This window comes from Saccostrea cucullata, unplaced genomic scaffold, assembly GCF_032062105.1.
Source record: "Saccostrea cucullata isolate Sc308-1 unplaced genomic scaffold, CSIRO_AGI_Scuc_v1 ctg788, whole genome shotgun sequence".
NCBI lineage: Eukaryota > Metazoa > Mollusca > Bivalvia > Ostreida > Ostreidae > Saccostrea > Saccostrea cuccullata.
This window is the reverse complement of record NW_026917874.1, coordinates 94061-112121: the sequence shown is the minus strand read 5'-3', so window position 1 is coordinate 112121 and position 18061 is coordinate 94061. Positions and strand designations below refer to the sequence as shown.

The following is an 18061-nucleotide window of genomic DNA, read 5'->3' as shown; positions in this document are numbered from 1 at the left end:
GTAAACAAAAAAACTATTCATTTGAATTTTTCTGATTTATTTATATGTTTGTGTTGATTCCTTGTTCTAAAAAATATAAAAAGTTCAAGGTAGGTCATCGGCCTAGTTAATGAGAAATTTGACATTTTAAAGATATCCTTCATCAACCAGCGAAGAGCTGAAAAAGCAGGGAATAATAATATAAGAATATGATATGAAAAGGGCTGTAAATTTTTTATTGCTATATCAATTATCATTTGTCTTATATGAATTCAAACATCTGTCTGCATGGATTAATATTTGACATCAATCTTAAATTTATCAAGCATTGTAAGCAAAAAACAGAATTACATTTACCAAGATGCATGGTCAAATTAGGTTAAAATATTGCCTATTCATTGCACAAGGTCTCACACTTCTGCTTCAACTGTGAAAAAATTACCCATCAAATTTCTTTTTTTATTGCATATTATAGTTAGTCTATAAGTGTCTTAAATTTTAGAAGAAAATCATACTACATAATGGGGTTTAAATTCAACCTGGAACAAGTTTATTATCTTACACCCTACCCTACCCCCTTCCTTTAGAAGGATGCAATTTTGAAGAATATGGTGACTAAGAGAGATTATCAAGAATTTATCAAAATATTTCACAGAAAATCTGTAAATTCTTTGTAATTTTCTTCTAAATTACATTTTGTATCACAAAAACAATTTATACATGTACACCCAGACACATGTTGCCCTGATTGACCTTTTTGCACTTATATTAAAAAAGATAAGAACCTTCTTTTATATCGTTCAAATTGACTTTGATAGATAGAATTAATCAAAATATTTCAAAGAAAATGAGTAAAATTTCAAGTAATATTCTTTTAAATTACATTCTATATCACATAAAACAATTTATACATGTACACCTGGACATATGTTGCCCTGCTTGACCTTTTTGCACTTATATTAAAAAAGATAAGAACTTTCCTTGATATCGTTCAAATTGACTTTGTAGATTTATTATACATATGATTCTTGGATGAATTATCAATGACAATATGTTTTGGCCAATTCTGTGCATAAGTAAACTGGTTTTATTATCTTTTTTTGACAAGAATAGAATGATTAATTTCACTTTTCTTTTAACAATTCCTTTTTTATTCCAAATACATGTACAACATAAATAAGAAAACCCAGTGATTATGAAGTTTTTAACATAGAATCAATCCATGGCATGTTATCCTTGTTTTAAAAATATTCAGATACATTATTACACGTCTGTTAAATGAAGACTGCCTGGTCATCAGTTGTCAGATATTAATACACTAAAGCATGGTTAAAAAAAAATGCTAAATAAATGGTAAAAAGTGCGGGAAAATTGGGTGATTTGGTTATCATTACATACATACAAAAGTATCATGATGTAGTTCAACAAAATAAAGTGAATACATTCAGTACATGTACGGTAATAGGATAAACTTGCTATTTTGCTTTTTGTCTTATTGGCTAACAAAGATCAATGTAAACATGTATGCATCTTTTATTGCCATCGTATGCAGCCAGTTGCGTCATGTTCAATGATCCTGACAAAATTCTGTTGTTTTTATGTCAATACAACAAAGGTGTTCTTTCACAAGGATCTGAAGCAAGCAAAATTCACTCTGTATATTCAGATTGTGAAGCACAACTTATGGTGTGATATGTCCGTTCCTCTTTAACGTCTCCTTCTGGTAGTTTTTTTTCTGAAAAGAACAGAATATCTTAATACAATAAGAATGAAAATACATATTTTACTTCTTTCTTACACTGCAAACATAGTATGACTATGTCTATATGAATATAAGACACTTTTGAGATACTTTTTTTTATTATACAATGTCATGAATTTTTTTTAACTAAATGCATATAAAGTCAGCCTCATTAATCTGGGCACTTTTGCTCCCAAGGAAATTATTTGGATTAATGAATTGTCTTACTTAAACAAACTGGTATATAAGGATAAAGATCAAATATTTTAGTTTCTAAATGCAGGCCACACTCTAAGGCCAAGACCATGGGGTTAAAGCAATATGAGCTGCATTTTTGAGAATTTTATTTTGCTGGTAAAATGTGTTATTATGATTAATCTGTATGTAATCTAAACCATTATGATCAATTAGACCAAAATAAAGTTTAAAAATGTTTCAGAAGAAATATTTCTGCACGACCAAAAATACAATATTATATAAGAAATCATTATTGTACAGGACGACAATAATTCAATTTTGCTTCAATCAAAGCATATAAAAAGTTTTTCCATAGCAATATGAACAACAGAAGTTTATAAACGTTCTATTTTCCTGTCATTGAAATAGTTAAATACAAATTTGAAATATTTTTTTCCGATGTCAAACATGCAGCTCATATTGATTTAAAGAAAAAGAAATAAACGTGAAATACAAAGACTCAGCACAAACTGTTCATGAGTTAATATCAAAGGATCAAGTTTTTGTGGAAATAAAAAAATACATGTACATGTCAGTGACACATCAATGCATATACAACTAGCAGTCTACGCGAAAGTTTAAAATTTTTACAGGACAAAATGTCTGGTAAAAATAAAATTTTTACCAGACCAAACAATTTTTTACCAGACCGACTTTTTTTCCCCTTTAAATCCATACATCATTATGATACTGAGATTGAGAGGGTGTGTGGGATGGGGTTAATTCTCACTATGAAATTTAACCTTAAGTAGATTCAGAGTGAAATAGACAAGTTAAATATTTATAATTTTCCTTTGTAAAAGGTATCTATTTATACAATTGCATGCATTTTTCTTCATATTTGACTTATACAAGATACACTGTATCAAAGATTTTCTTAAATTTAATATGCACTTTCAATGCATATTTATTTTTCCTGAAACAATTTATTATGGTTACTCAAGTTCAATGATCATTTGAAAAAATTCCCCAACCGAATCTACGTATGAGCTATCTAAATATTTTCCCAACCAAATCTACGTATGAGCTATCTAAAGATCTCTAATCCCTGACAGAGGAAATTCGAATTAGAATAAAAACGATCATGACAGGGTTGTAATACATAAAAATTAATGAGGTTTTACTGCTAAATTGGTCAAATAAAGGATATTTGTTGGGAATTTGACCATGTGTACCTGTTAATTTAGATTTATTTGGCCTTATTTTCTATCGGACATTTGGTCCTGTATACTGAAATTTTTTACCGACCCGACCTAAATTTTACCGGTAACACATCAACTTTCGCATAGACTGAACTAGCAACCTAACTATCATATGTGGAATTAAAATACTTTTCTTTTTACATCTTATTCCATTTTTTAATTCAGTTTTGTCCCTATTTACCTTATTGATATAAATCCAATATTCTTTTGTAACACTGCAGATGATCGACACTTGATTAGCCAAGGATCCTTTATTCCATGGGATCTGTAACATGATGAAAATAAAATAAAGTAAATAACTTGATCTATTTAAAAAAAAAATGTAGAATTTATTAACAATTTTGATTCAATTTGCAAATTTAGCTATGATAATGTGAAGAGGTCAATATTGTTAAAAAACCATGTCAATTACAAGTTTTTTAACAATAGTGACTTCTTCATATTATCATAGTACCAATTCTTTGGTGCTTTAGTTGAAACAATTTCATTCACGTTAGAAAACATCTTTACATTTTACAATTTTTTTTTGGTTATTTAGTTTTGAATTCAATTTACAACATGACTTTTTATATGTTTATACACAAATATTTAACCATACATGTATTTAAGTCAATAGAACACCTACATGTAACTAGTGATGCAGGGTTCCCCGGTTAGATTCTCAGTCCAGCCATACATGTTCCTTGTTTCCTGACACATAAGTATGCCACTTTATGTTCAGTTTGATGTAGCAGATCTGGCTTGAACTTTCCTGAAATATTAATATGATCTTTGAGAAATTATTGACTTAAGAAAATGATTCTATATGTATACAATAATACTGTATGTACATTATGGTGTTTAAATTAAAAATACAAGAACTAAAAATCATATTAATTTAAATTTGTAATACATGTATTATAAAACACCTCCTTTTTACCACCCCCTTGAAAAAAATTTCTGGATTTTCCCTGTCACATGTGCAAGTGTAAATTGAAAGAAAAAAATACAAACCAATGGCTATTTTGGAGTTAATCTAAAAAGCACCCTTGGCATTCCTCTTTCCAGGTGACACTTGATTTGGTCACATTATTTCAGCAGAGAAAGCTAAATACACTGTCTATTTCATAGCTTGCTTCACCTGTAGTATTAAATATTTCTTTTATAATCTATGAATATGATATCTGTTTATAATCAGGGCCCTTTTGAGCATAAAACAAATACATACATAAATTTATTACAGGTACATAAATACATAAATGTTACATAAGGCTAAAAAATAGTCTTGTTTCCTGCTACCCCACTGACTCTATTTTTTGTCACTTGATCCTAAAGTTGTTTCTTTTTTTTTCAATGCAACTTTTTACAATTTGCTTGTTTTTTCAAAAAGACAAAAGATTTTCAAGTAAATGTCCACTATCATTTATAAAAGGGGTAATAATAATTAAAAAGCATCTGCCATCCAAAGCAGAGAAAGTTTATACATTTCTGCATTTGAACAATTTAAGCAAAATATGTTTTTCCATTTTTTGATCTGAGTAACTAAACATCACCTCGTGTGTTAGGCACAGATAAGTATGATTACTTTACATTTTTTACCAATCCGGCCTTTATCATGTTCCGGTTTTATTCTTCTATTCTAGAAGTTACAGTCTGGTCATGAAATAAGTTTTAATTTTTAGCTAAATAAAACTACTTTTGGAAGGAAAAAAAATCTATGAAGGTTATTGGTAATTGAAGCTAAATATACTGGTTGTTTCAGACCTGTGCGTAAACAAACAAGCACCATAGTCATGATCGATATACTATAACTAAATCGTAAATATTCACCTTATGTATCTGACACGGACACAGCATACAAAAAATCTGTTCTCCAAAAATTTTACTTCTTCCGTCATACCAATTAACATCTGTAGGGTCATGTCTATACAGAAAACAAGATCAGGCACAGATCGATACCGGTGTACCCACGTGGTGCTGCAGCGGACACTGGACAAGGAGTAGTTTCACCAAAATTATGTTCACATGTTCGGCTTCAGTCTCACTTCTATTTTGATTCTCATGAAGATGCTTCAATTTCGAGAACCGTAAAGATTTAATACGTATGGTAACTTTGTCTTTTAAGTCGAGGAAATTTCTCGATCGCTTCGTCGGCCATCTTGTAGCATAGACAATAATGTGTAAATGGAGACTTTTTTTTGACGGCGTTCCGGGATCCGGAAAAAAAGCACGTGCAAATATGCGAATTCGTTCTATCACGTGATTGCTATCGGTCTCTACCTTAAGATGTTGCTTTATGTAATTTGTTTTTTCCCTTGTCATGACAGATAACAACAAGATATGTTTGTGAAACAATGATGCCCCTGTATGGCAGCTTTTGTCACAAGTTAAATTTTTTTAAATAATGCCAGTAAAACTCAAAAGTCAAGGTCAAGAGCTAGAAAATGTTGTTACCCAAAGAAAAGACTTGTCTCAATAAATTTGCATGTGAAATATGAAGCTCACAGCACCAAAGGTGAACCATTCAAAAGTTATTGCCAAGGGTAAATTTTATAAAATGTGGATAAGACTCCAAGGTCAAGGCCAAAGGGTCAAAATAAAGGTAGTCATGGTCTTTGTCTTAAGAAATACACATGAATTATTAAAACCCAAGCATCAACTGTCCAAAAGTTACAGCCATTTTTATTAGGTCACCTGAGTAACTCAGGTGACCTATTGCTATCTGTTTTTGTCCTCCGTCGTTCGTCGTCCGTCGTGTGTTAACATTTGAACATTTTCAGCTTCTTCTCTGAAACAGCTTAACCAATTTCAACCAAATTTGGTATACAGCATTTATGGGTTAAGGGGAACAAAAATTTTGAATTTTATGGTCCCCGCCCCTCTGGGGCCTGAGGGGTGGGGCCAAAACCACCAAAATTATTGCAATCTTTAAAAATCTTCTTCTTTACTCCTGGACATCAAGCAGTCAAACTGTTGGCATGAATGTAATGAGCATTGAGTCCTCTACCAAAATTGTGAAATTCATGGTCCCTGGGTCAGGGTTTTTTGTGCTAGGGCGGGGCTATATAGATTATATAGTGAAAATGCATTATTTCTTTGAAAATTTTCTTCTTTGCTGTTGGGTATTAAGTAAACTAACTAAGTACATAGTTATGTTGAGCAAGAGTGCCTCTACCAAAATTGTGAATTTTATGGCCCCAGGGTCAGGGGTTCTAGTGTTAGGGCAGGGCTCTATTGATCATATAGTGAAAATGCATTTATTCTTTGAAAATCTTCTTCTCTGCTCTTAGGTATTAAGTATACTAACTAAGTACATAGTTATGTTGAGCAATAGTGCCTCTACCAAAATTGTGAATTTTATGGCCCCAGGGTCAGGGGTTATGGTGTTAGGGTGGGGCTCTTTTGATCATATAGTGAAAATGCATTTATTCTTTGAAAATCTTCTTCTCTGCTTCTGGGTATTAAATGAACTAACTAAACACATAGTTATGTTGAGCAAGAGTGCTTCTTCCAAAATTGTGAATTTTGTGGCCCCAGGGTCATGGGTTCTGTTGTTAGGGCGGGGCTCTATTGATCAGATAGTGAAATGCATTAATTCTTTGAAAATCGTTTCCTCTGCTTCTGGGTATTAAATAAACTAATTAAGTTCATAGTTATGTTAAGAAAGAGTGCCTCTTCCAAAATTGTGGATTTTATGGCCCCAGGATCAGGGGTTCTGGTATTAGGGTGGGGCTCTAATGATTATATAGTGAAAATGCATTAATTCTTTGAAAATCTTTTCCTTTGCTCCTGGGTTTATGCCAATGATCCAAGTATATATATTTATGATGAAGAAAGGTGCATCTAGTAAAATGGTTATTTTTTATGCCCCCTGGTCGGGAGGGGGGAGGGGGGGTAATAGTCTGAAAATAAATTAATGCTTTGAAATCTGCTCTTTAGTATTAATCAACCATTTTCTGATAAAATTTGCAAAATTTTGAAATATGTGGCCCCAGGGTCAGTGGTTCCTTTGGGATGAGGTGCACAACTGGTTATAAAGTGGAAGTGCATTCATTTTTCTCTTTGTTACTCTGATCTACATCTGGGTATTAGGTAAATAGAGTAAGCATGCTAAGTTTATAATTATGATAAGCAATATGGTGCCTCTTTCAAAATTGTGAATTGTGAATTTCATGGCCTCTGGTTTAAAACACGAACCAATTTTAATTGTTTGAAAGTTGTTGCACGATACTCAGGTGACCTATAAGGCCGGTGGGCCTCTTGTTTAAAAAAAAATCAAAAGCAGGTCAAACTCGAAGGTCATGGTCAAAAGGTGAAAAAAGGTCTCGTCACAAAGAATATATCTTTGAATTATGAAGGCCATACTACGTGTTCAAAACTCGAAAGCTAATACTTAGAGTTTTCTTAAAAGTGGGGTCATTATCCAAGGTAAAAAAAAATTATCCATGGAAAGGTCTTGAAACAATAAAATTAATTCACATGTGAAATACCGGTATGAAAACCCTATAGTCAACTATATATTGGAAAATTTATGGCTGACTTTAAAGTCTGGTAAATGTAAATTTAAAAAAACCGAATATTCGATTACTAGGGCATAACACAGGCACGTAGCATCGTTTTTGAAAGTGGGGGGGCCAACCTGAGAAATTTTTTTTTTACTTACCTGAAAAAGTTGACAAGCAAAAAAAAAAAAAAAAAAAAAAAAAAACAAAAAAACGCACAAACTTGAAAATCCTATTTCGTAGGGGGGGGGGGGGGGGGGGTAAAGGTAAAATATATAAAAAAAAAGTAAAGGTTATGTTGGGGAAAAAAGTGGGGGGGCCAGGCCCCCCCTGGCCCCCCCGGATGCTACGTCCCTGTAACAAATAACAACGGAAGACTGACAAAAGTTTCATATACATTATGTATATCCAATCTCAAAACCGAGGTCCCATAACTCGGTCTAGGCGTTGGCGCGAAAAAGATCTCTCATTACTCAATGGCCCTTGCAGATCTCCACCGTCAAGTGGTAACGTCTTCATCTGAGTGAAAAATTCTTGAGAAGAACGTTACAATAAACAAACAAACAAAAAAAAAACAACTCAAATTTCAGGGAGATCCATCGAGATTAAAAATTTTGTACTGGCATCTCTTCCGAGAGAGGTGGGTATACAGTTCAGTTCAGTTTATTGAAGTCGAGAGACATACTTCTCATGGACAACAGATTTAGTAATTCCGACGATTTTCGCTGAGATTAATGAAATGTCCTTAAGTATCTTTCCTTTTCAACAGTTTTTACAAAAATATAACCTTGAAACAATTCAAACCAAATGGTTTACTAGTATTCTAACTTAGATTTTCAAAACAGACATTTTAGTATTATATCATATAATGTGTATATAGATCTACGACCATTCAAAATGACAAAAACGTCATTGTTCACACATTTTTTCGGCAAACCCTCGTGTATTTTGACACTATGGTTTTAATTTTACAAGGTACGTGGTTTAAACACCAAGTTCAACTGTATCTGAAGATCTACATCATAACATCCAGGCAAATCTTTGGGTATATTTGAACTTGGTTTTTTGGAAACAAACATCAATATCTTGATTAATCTCGAAACCTTCTAAGCACTTCTCAGATATTTGTCACAGTCCCATCGAGTTCCGAGATAACAAGGTTTGACTGTATAAAAAAATCTATAATGCATTAGTACTTTTGTAAAACGTTTAATAATGCTGTTGTTGGGATAAAGGATAAAAAAAAATCTGAAATACTAACGTTTAAAATCTGAAATTCTAACGTTTTAGAAGTCTTATTTTAAACTCTTTTGGCATATGGGTTAATCCTACAGTTCCCTCCAGAGAAGGCAAACACTCGGGATTCTCTGGTTTTATCTCGAACTTTTGTAGAAATCTGGTGAAGAATAAGAATAGCTCCATTTTGGCAAGAGATTCTCCTAAACACACCCTGCGTCCTGTAAAAAAAAAAAACAGACATGATTTTTGTTATTCTGAATTTAATGTTTGTTATACTATAAAATATATTTTCAGACTTTCAATTAAAATAACGATTTGTTACTGATATGAACTGATTTTTTCATCATTACTCTGTACCGATTGAAAAAGGTATCAGCTTTTTCTTCTGTTCTCCTTGACATTTCCCATTTTCGTCTAAAAACCTCTCTGGTTTAAATTTTGAAGGCTCAGGGAAATTTTCTGGATCCGACAGTACAGAATCTAAAACACAAAATACAATGACGCCTTTGGCAAAACGATGTCCATTGTATACGAAATCCTCATTAGCTGCATGTGGCAAATTCATTGGAACTATGTTTGCCAGGCGTTGAACTTCAAGAATGAACGCATCCACCAATGGCAGTTGTTCCCTGTGTTCCATCTTTGGTTGACCTTGACCAATGACCTCGTCAATGTCTTTCTGGAGCCTTTTCTGCCAGTGTGGATAATGAATCAAGTAAAGAAGCGCCCATCTTAACGTTGTGGAAGTAGTCTCAGTGCCAGCGGCAAAGAAATCTCGAACACTGACGACAAGCTGTTCATCTGTCAAAACAAGTAAAAATCATTATTAAAAAATCTGTCTGAATGAGATTTTAGTATATCTCGTATGTTACAAATTACAGTATGGAAAAAGAGAATGTGCCTTTTCACTTCAACTTTAAAATCTAATGGAAAACGATACTTTAGGTGGGTACGATTTTATTGTTGTTGTTTTTTTTAAATCAGTTACATTTACCTGTAAATGTCGTGTCAATTTCATTCCCTCTTTGTTTTTGTTCCAGAAGGAAGGCATCAATGTAATCTTTAATGTTGTTCTCATCAAAATTCAGTTTGTGCTCCTCTATCATTTCTTTGATAAATGTATTCAGAGCCATAAAGAGTTCCTTTCCTTCGCGAGAACTTCGAAATATTGTTTGCAAATGGCGAAGCCAAGGAAAAAGGAATTGGACTGAAGAAGTACTTGAAGTAGAGACTATTTTATTGAGCAGATAAATTAATCGCTTGAATCTTGCATCCTCGTAATTAAATCTTTTACCGAATAAAAGTGAACAAATAACATTGGATACCGAGGAATTTAGAATGCTTTGTATATCAAAAGCCTCCTGTCCGTATTTTTCTAGTTCATCCATTAAACAGTCTACTTCCTCCATGATCTGACTTTCCAGGCAACGTCTCCCGAATCCAAACTTACGCATCGTAGTCAGAGCGAACGTTCGCTGTTCCTTCCACAATGGACCAGAGGACCAAAGCAATCCTTTAAAACAAAAATAATTTAGAATCAGCATTGTTCGTGGGGGACCACCAATGACCGTGTTTTTCGAGGGTCAAACTTACCAACGAATTTACACGTTATTTTGTAAAATATATATAGTTTTATGGAATCTACCGTATAAACGAGTTTCCCACGAAATTACATGCACAGCGTACATGAACGTCCCTACGAAAAAGTAAAATTTTCCTTGTCTACAAACATTGACCCCTAAGAATTATTAATGATTATTACATAGTGTCAATGTGATATATTGATTGATCTATTTACTGTTTAATTATTTTTTTTTACTTTTTACTACATGGTTTAACTTGCCTACGTATACTGATATACATTAGGACTATCAAACAAACCTTTTCCTTTAGCCACAGCAACTGAAGGAAGAATTTTGGGCCGCTCTGAAAACACATCGCCGTGTTTGACCAGAATTTCCCTTATATGGTGATATCCATGGACAATTATCATAGGTTTGTAGAAAAACATTAAGGAATATATGTCTCCATAAATCTTCTTTAGTCTTCTGTGAGCTGTCACTGCCTCTGAGGGTTGGAAGAGACCCACGTTGCCGATAATTGGGTAGCCCCTCGGACCAGGAGGTAAGGATTTTGGCCGTCTGGCCAGATTAAACATTAAACTGACCAAAACAACAATAATGACCACAGTAACCCACATGATGCAAAATATACTTTTTAACTGAACAAGTATTTCATCTAAGTTGTCAACTTTATTTGATCCTGTTAAGAGTGCTCCCCATGTCAGTTTAAATACGTTAACGCTGTTTACAGTCGACATATATAGCTTTTTAAAACGTTCCAGTTTGTCGCCTTTAAATTCGGTCCAGTTTTTCAACTTGTACTTTTGATATGACACTGAGGACTTATACTGATGAAAGAAGACCAGAAGTATTCATATATTTTGCCGTCTTTTCTGAATTAAATTACACACATACCAATTTCTCTTTAGCCTTGGTCTTGTTAGACACTTTTTCTTTATGCTATCCTATCCATATATACATGCATGTACTTCGGTGTTCTACTTCTCAACATGACACCAAAAATTTGCAATTTTTAAAATATTCGTCTGATTCACAGTACTTGAGTCTTGGTTTATAAATATGTATGTACATTTTTGATATGAAAAAAAGTACTTTTATAAACCAAGACCCAAGTACCTGATTTTATGATGCCTGCATCTCCCCCAAATCAAAATCTTGGAAATAACCAGCTAAAATTATATTTTTTGTTAATTATGCGCCCGTATCGATAGATCCGGGGCGTATATTGTTTTTGTCCTGTCTTCTGTTTATCTGTCTGTTGTCAACTTTAACCTTCGCCATAACTTTTGAACCGTGAGAGATAGAGACTTCATATTTGGTATGTATGAAACGCCAAATTCACAAAACCGAGCTAAACATAGTTTCACAGTCAATAAACTATGGGATTATCGTTTGTAAACTATAGTTTACGGATTGTTAACTATAGTTTACAACGTTAATCTATTTTTACATCTTTAAACTATAGTTAATGCGATAATCTATGTTTCAGAACCGTAAACTTCACTTAACACTGAAAACAATCATTTGTGATTGCAAAACATAGTTTGTTTCACGATTTGTAAACTATGATATACAACAATTAACTATAGTTAACGATCTGATAAATATAGTTTCACGATTTGTGAAACTATGATTAACATTTCTTAACTATTGATCACGATTGTAAATTATAGTTTACAGACGTGAAGCTATGTTTATCAACAAAATCTATTGTTAACGTTTTATTACATCTACAGATAAACTTAGTTTAGCATTCGTACACTATAGTAAACAACCGTTAAATATAGTTTTAAAGATGAAAACTATAGTTAACAAATTGTTAACTATAGTTCACAGTTTGCAAACTATAGTTTACAGTCGATAAACCTAGTTTATCAACTCTGAAACTATATCTAGCTTTTTTGTGAATTAAGCATGCCATACATGTAGATATGTATACTCCACTAATTAAGTTCTTTCTAATGACACCAAGGGCAATGACCTAGTGACCTACAACTGTATATGCTAAAAATAGTTTGTTTTTTTTTAACTTTCGCCATAACCTTTGAACCATAAACTTCATATTTAGTATGCATACTCCACTAATCAAGTTCTTTCTAATGACACCAAGAGCAATGACCTTGTGACTTTGACTGTGACATATGTGCTAAATATAGCTTTTTCGAACTTTCCCATATAACTTTTGAACCACAGGAGAGAGAAACTTCAAAGTGTGAATAGCTTGCATAAACCCAAATTTGGTATGCATACTCATAATTAATTAAGCTCTTTCAAATGACACTAAGGTCAACGACCTTGTGACATTGACTGTGACCTATATGCTAAAAATAGCTTTTTCGAACTTTCGCCATACCTTTTGAACCATAGGAGATAGAGACTTCATATATTTGGTATGCGTAATCCATTAATTAAGTTCTTTCAAACTAAAATGGCATCAAGATCAATGACCTTGTCCTATATGCTAAAAATAGCTTTTTCGAACTTGGTTGCAGCTGGGTGCATAGTGTTTCACAAACATGTTTTGTGTTTTCTTTTAAAATACTGTCATTTTTAGCTCACCTGAGCTGAAAGCTCAAGTGAGCTTTTCTGATCACATTTTGTCTGTAGTCCATCTTGCTGTCTGTAATAGAATGATGTGGTCCACAGGCCTTGCTATAATACCTATATTTCATGTTCTTGTGTTACCGGGTAATACTTTATGTTAAAGGGGGGAGGAGGGGAGGTATAATAAGACTTTACAAACAGTTAGGTAAGATATTATCAATATGATTTCTATAATATAATGTATTAAATCAGTGTTAAACAACTGAGCAGAGATATTTTACATTTTTAGAACACTAATTAAGTTATGTACCTGTTTACATTAAAAAAAATACTCATGCATTCAAGATTTAATAAACAGTATACATGTAAAACATTGCCAATGTAAAAAACAAACACATGTAAGTTATTAAAGATTACATTGATATCACTTGTAAGTGAGTAGGCAGAGTCTCATAACAAATGAATATTAAATGAAAACCAAGACATTTTTTCTATAATAAATTCATCAATACATGACTGGAGTTACACATTAAACATAAGACCTCAATAAAGACTCACATAAGTAGTAGTTACCCCATATCATACTGTTGGTTATGTGTAGATACCCGATGGGCGTGGTCATAATGACACGAGGGAGCGTAGCTCCCGAGTTGTCAATATGACCACGCCCATCGGGTATCTACACATAATCAACAGTGTGATATGGGGTAAATGACTTGTACCATAGTTTTCAAAAATCATTCATATGTAAGTCAGCTTAGGAATCGGTCGGAATGGTTCGTGTGATTGAAACATTAAGCGTTTTGTTTCAAAGATGCATTAGGATTTTATATGATTTTACGCTTCTTCGTGTCCTTCTGACCACGTCCATCAAATATAGGATAAGTGATTTGTATACAATACTTTTCAAATTTTGCTACAAATTTTGCCCTATACTCGGCACTCAAGGTCATTGAACAGTGAGGGATCTTCAAACACCTTCTGCGACACGGTACCTCTGTTTATACTTTACAGGTCTCCCCGTCCCACAGTGGGATTCAACTCCTTATTTCGTGGCTCTAGGGCAGGTGCTTTAACCACTGGGCCACGCAAGCGACATAAAAATTAAACATATCTAGGCCCGTTAAAAAAGTTTGATTTATGTAATTGAAAAAATAACGAGTTTGGTTTCAATGATATATACACCCTGATCATTACACTATTCAAAAAAAATGTTTAAAAAATTCAATTAAGCGATTTCTGAAGTTTTTTCTTTACTTTTAAGTAAAGTATATAAAGTATTAATGGCCGTTTTTAACTGTTATTTATTACAAAATGCTGTATACAATTGAAAATTTTTACTCCTTTTTACTCTCCTAAATTTGGTATAACAAGCCCGAATGATTGTTTCATTTAAAAATCGTGCATGATCGTTTTATAAATAGTTCTTTTGTCCCGACTCGATGGGCGGGGTTATAGAAAAGTGTGGGTTATGTACAGAAAACCCACACTTTTAACAAAAGAAATCACACCTAACTATGGTACAAGACAATTTATAGTCCATACAGCAGTTTGATCTGGATGTCAATGTATATAAGCTCTATAAAACTGCCAGTAGGAAGAATCCACATGCTAGTTTGTGGATACCCGATGGGCGTGGTCATAATGACACGAGGGAGCGTAGCTCCCGAGTTGTCAATATGACCACGCCCATCGGGTATCTACACATAATCAACAGTGTGATATGGGGTAAATGACTTGTACCATAGTTTTCAAAAATCATTCATATGTAAGTCAGCTTAGGAATCGGTCGGAATGGTTCGTGTGATTGAAACATTAAGCGTTTTGTTTCAAAGATGCATTAGGATTTTATATGATTTTACGCTTCTTCGTGTCCTTCTGACCACGTCCATCAAATATAGGATAAGTGATTTGTATACAATACTTTTCAAATTTTGCTACAAATTTTGCCCTATACTCGGCACTCAAGGTCATTGAACAGTGAGGGATCTTCCTGTAAACACCTTCTGCGACACGGTACCTCTGTTTATACTTTACAGGTCTCCCCGTCCCACAGTGGGATTCAACTCCTTATTTCGTGGCTCTAGGGCAGGTGCTTTAACCACTGGGCCACGCAAGCGACATAAAAATTAAACATATCTAGGCCCGTTAAAAAAGTTTGATTTATGTAATTGAAAAAATAACGAGTTTGGTTTCAATGATATATACAAAAGCCTAGAAGGGTCAAATATGGAAAATTAAAAAAAATAAAAAGTCGTTATTATACGAGTTAAAAAGTCGTTATTATGAGATAAAAAGTCGTTATTACGACTTAAAAAGTCGTTATTACGAGATAAAAAGTCGTTATTACGACTTAATAAAGTCGTTATTACGAGATAAAAAGTCGTAATAACGAGATAAAAAGTCGTTTTTACGACTTAATAAAGTCGTTATTACGAGTTAAAAAGTCGTTATTACGATATAAAAAGTCGTTATTACGAAATAAAAAGTCGTAAAAACGAGATAAAAAGTCGTTATTACGACTTAATAAAGTCGTTATTACGAGATAAAAAGTCGTAATAACGACTTTTTAAGTCGTAATAACGACTTTTCATCTAGTTATTACGACTTTTTAAAGTCGTAATAACGACTTTTTATCTCGTAATAACGACTTTTTAACTCGTAATAACGACTTTATTAAGTCGTAATAACGACTTTTTATCTCGTTATTACGACTTTTTATCTCGTAATAACGACTTTATTAAGTCGTAATAACGACTTTTTAAGTCGTAATAACAACTTTTTAACTCGTAATAACGACTTTATTAAGTCATAATAACGATTTTTATCTCGTAATAACAACTTTTTAACTCGTAATAACGACTTTTTTAAGTCGTAAAAACGACTTTTTGAGTAGCAATAACGAATTTTTAAGTCGTAATAACGACTTTATTAAATCGTAATAACGATCGACTTTTTATCTCGTTATTACGACTTTTCATCTCGTTATTACGACTTTATTAAGTCGTAATAACGACTTTTTATATCGTTATTACGACTTTTTATCTCGTAATAACGACTTTATTAAGTCGTTATAACGACTTTTTATCTCGTAATAACGACTTTTTAAGTCGTAATAACGACTTTTTTACTCGTAATAACGACTTTTTAAAGTCGTAATAACGACTTTTTAACTCGTAATAACGACTTTATTAAGTCGTAATAACGACTTTTTATCTCGTAATAACGACTTTATTAAGTCATTATAACGACTTTTTATCTCGTAATAACGACTTTTTAAGTCGTAATAACGACTATTTAACTCGTAATAACGACTTTTTAAAGTCGTAATAACGACTTTTTAACTCGTAATAACGACTTTATTAAGTCGTAATAACGACTTTTTAAGTCGTAATAACGACTTTTCATCTCGTTATTACGACTTTTTAAAGTCGTAATAACGACTTTTCATCTCGTAATAACGACTTTTTAACTCGTAATAACGACTTTATTAAGTCGTAATAACGACTTTTTAAGTCGTAATAACGACTTTTTAAGTCGTAATAATTACTTTTTAACTCGTAATAACGACTTTATTAAGACGTAAATACGACTTTATTAAGACGTAATAACGACTTTTTATGCTTAATAACGACTTTTTAACTAGTAATAACGACTTTTTAAGTCGTAATAACGACTTTTTATAGTCGTAATAATTTTTTCGTAATAACGACTTTATTAAGTCCAATAACGTTTTTATCTCGTTATTACGACTTTTTATCTCGTAATAACGACTTTATTAAGTCGTAATAACGACTTTTTATCTCGTTATTACGACTTTTTAACTCGTAATAACGACTTTATTAATTAAAAACACTTTTTAAGTCGTAATAAACTTTTTAAGTCGTAAAAACGATTTTTAAGTCGTAATAACGACTTTATAATCACGTTATAACGACTTTTTTAAAGTCGTAATAACGACTTTTTTTAAATCGTAATAACGACTTTTTAAGTCGTAATAACGACTTTTTAAGTCGTAATAACGACTTTTCATCTCGTTATTACGACTTTTTAACTCGTAATAACGACTTTATTAAGTCGTAATAACGACTTTTTTACTCGTAATAACGACTTTTTAAAGTCGTAATAACGACTTTTTAACTCGTAATAACGACTTTATTAAGTCGTAATAACACTTTTTAAATAACGACTTTATCAGTCATTATAACGACTTTTTATCTCGTAATAACGACTTTTTAAGTCGTAATAACGACTATTTAACTCGTAATAACGACTTTTTAAAGTCGTAATAACGACTTTTTAACTCGTAATAACGACTTTATTAAGTCGTAATAACGACTTTTTAAGTCGTAATAACGACTTTTCATCTCGTTATTACGACTTTTTAAAGTCGTAATAACGACTTTTCATCTCGTAATAACGACTTTTTAACTCGTAATAACGACTTTATTAAGACGTAATAACGACTTTTTAAGTCGTAATAATTACTTTTTAACTCGTAATAACGACTTTATTAAGACGTAAATACGACTTTATTAAGACGTAATAACGACTTTTTATCTCGTAATAACGACTTTTTAACTAGTAATAACGACTTTTTAAGTCGTAATAACGACTTTTTAAGTCGTAATAACGACTTTTTAACTCGTAATAACGACTTTATTAAGTCGTAATAACGACTTTTTATCTCTTATTAATTTTTATCTCGTAATAACGACTTTATTAAGTCGTAATAACGACTTTTTATCTCGTTATTACGACTTTTTAACTCGTAATAACGACTTTATTAAGTCGTAAAAACGACTTTTTAAGTCGTAATAACGACTTTTTAAGTCGTAAAAACGACTTTTTAAGTCGTAATAACGACTTTATTAAGTCGTAATAACGACTTTTTAACTCGTAATAACGACTTTTTTAAAGTCGTAATAACGACTTTTTTTAAATCGTAATAACGACTTTTTAAGTCGTAATAACGACTTTTTAAGTCGTAATAACGACTTTTTATCTCGTTATAACGACTTTTTATCTCGTAATAACGACTTTATTAAGTCGTAA

The 18061-nt window shown here is 32.4% G+C and overlaps 1 protein-coding gene and 1 long non-coding RNA gene across 2 annotated transcripts; both read right to left on the bottom strand.

Annotated features, from left to right (window-relative positions):
* Positions 1-273: 273 nt before the first annotated feature.
* Positions 274-5327, bottom strand: LOC134234857 (uncharacterized). Its single transcript, XR_009985342.1, has 5 exons — positions 4969-5327; positions 4153-4279; positions 3785-3910; positions 3341-3424; positions 274-1714 (listed from the first exon to the last, which is right to left on the bottom strand). It is a non-coding gene; the product is annotated as an uncharacterized LOC134234857 (long non-coding RNA).
* A 3261-nt stretch (positions 5328-8588) lies between these two features.
* On the bottom strand, positions 8589-11293 carry LOC134233888 (cytochrome P450 2B4-like). Its single transcript, XM_062716267.1, has 4 exons — positions 10761-11293; positions 9874-10392; positions 9237-9680; positions 8589-9097 (listed from the first exon to the last, which is right to left on the bottom strand). The coding sequence occupies exons 1-4, from the start codon at positions 11197-11199 to the stop codon at positions 8919-8921; spliced, it is 1581 nt and encodes a 526-aa protein (XP_062572251.1). The 5' UTR covers positions 11200-11293; the 3' UTR covers positions 8589-8918.
* Positions 11294-18061: the final 6768 nt, after the last annotated feature.

Bases quoted from the DNA above. Each gene is read 5' to 3' on its own strand.
- LOC134233888 (XM_062716267.1), bottom strand. From the start codon at position 11,199: ATGTCGACTGTAAACAGCGTTAACGTATTTAAACTGACATGGGGAGCA. The intron at 10,393-10,760 runs GTTTGTTTGATA...TTTGTTTTAAAG, and splicing joins TGCTGTGGCTAAAGGAAAAG to GATTGCTTTGGTCCTCTGGT. The intron at 9,098-9,236 runs GTACAGAGTAAT...TTTTTTTTACAG, and splicing joins GCTGATACCTTTTTCAATCG to GACGCAGGGTGTGTTTAGGA.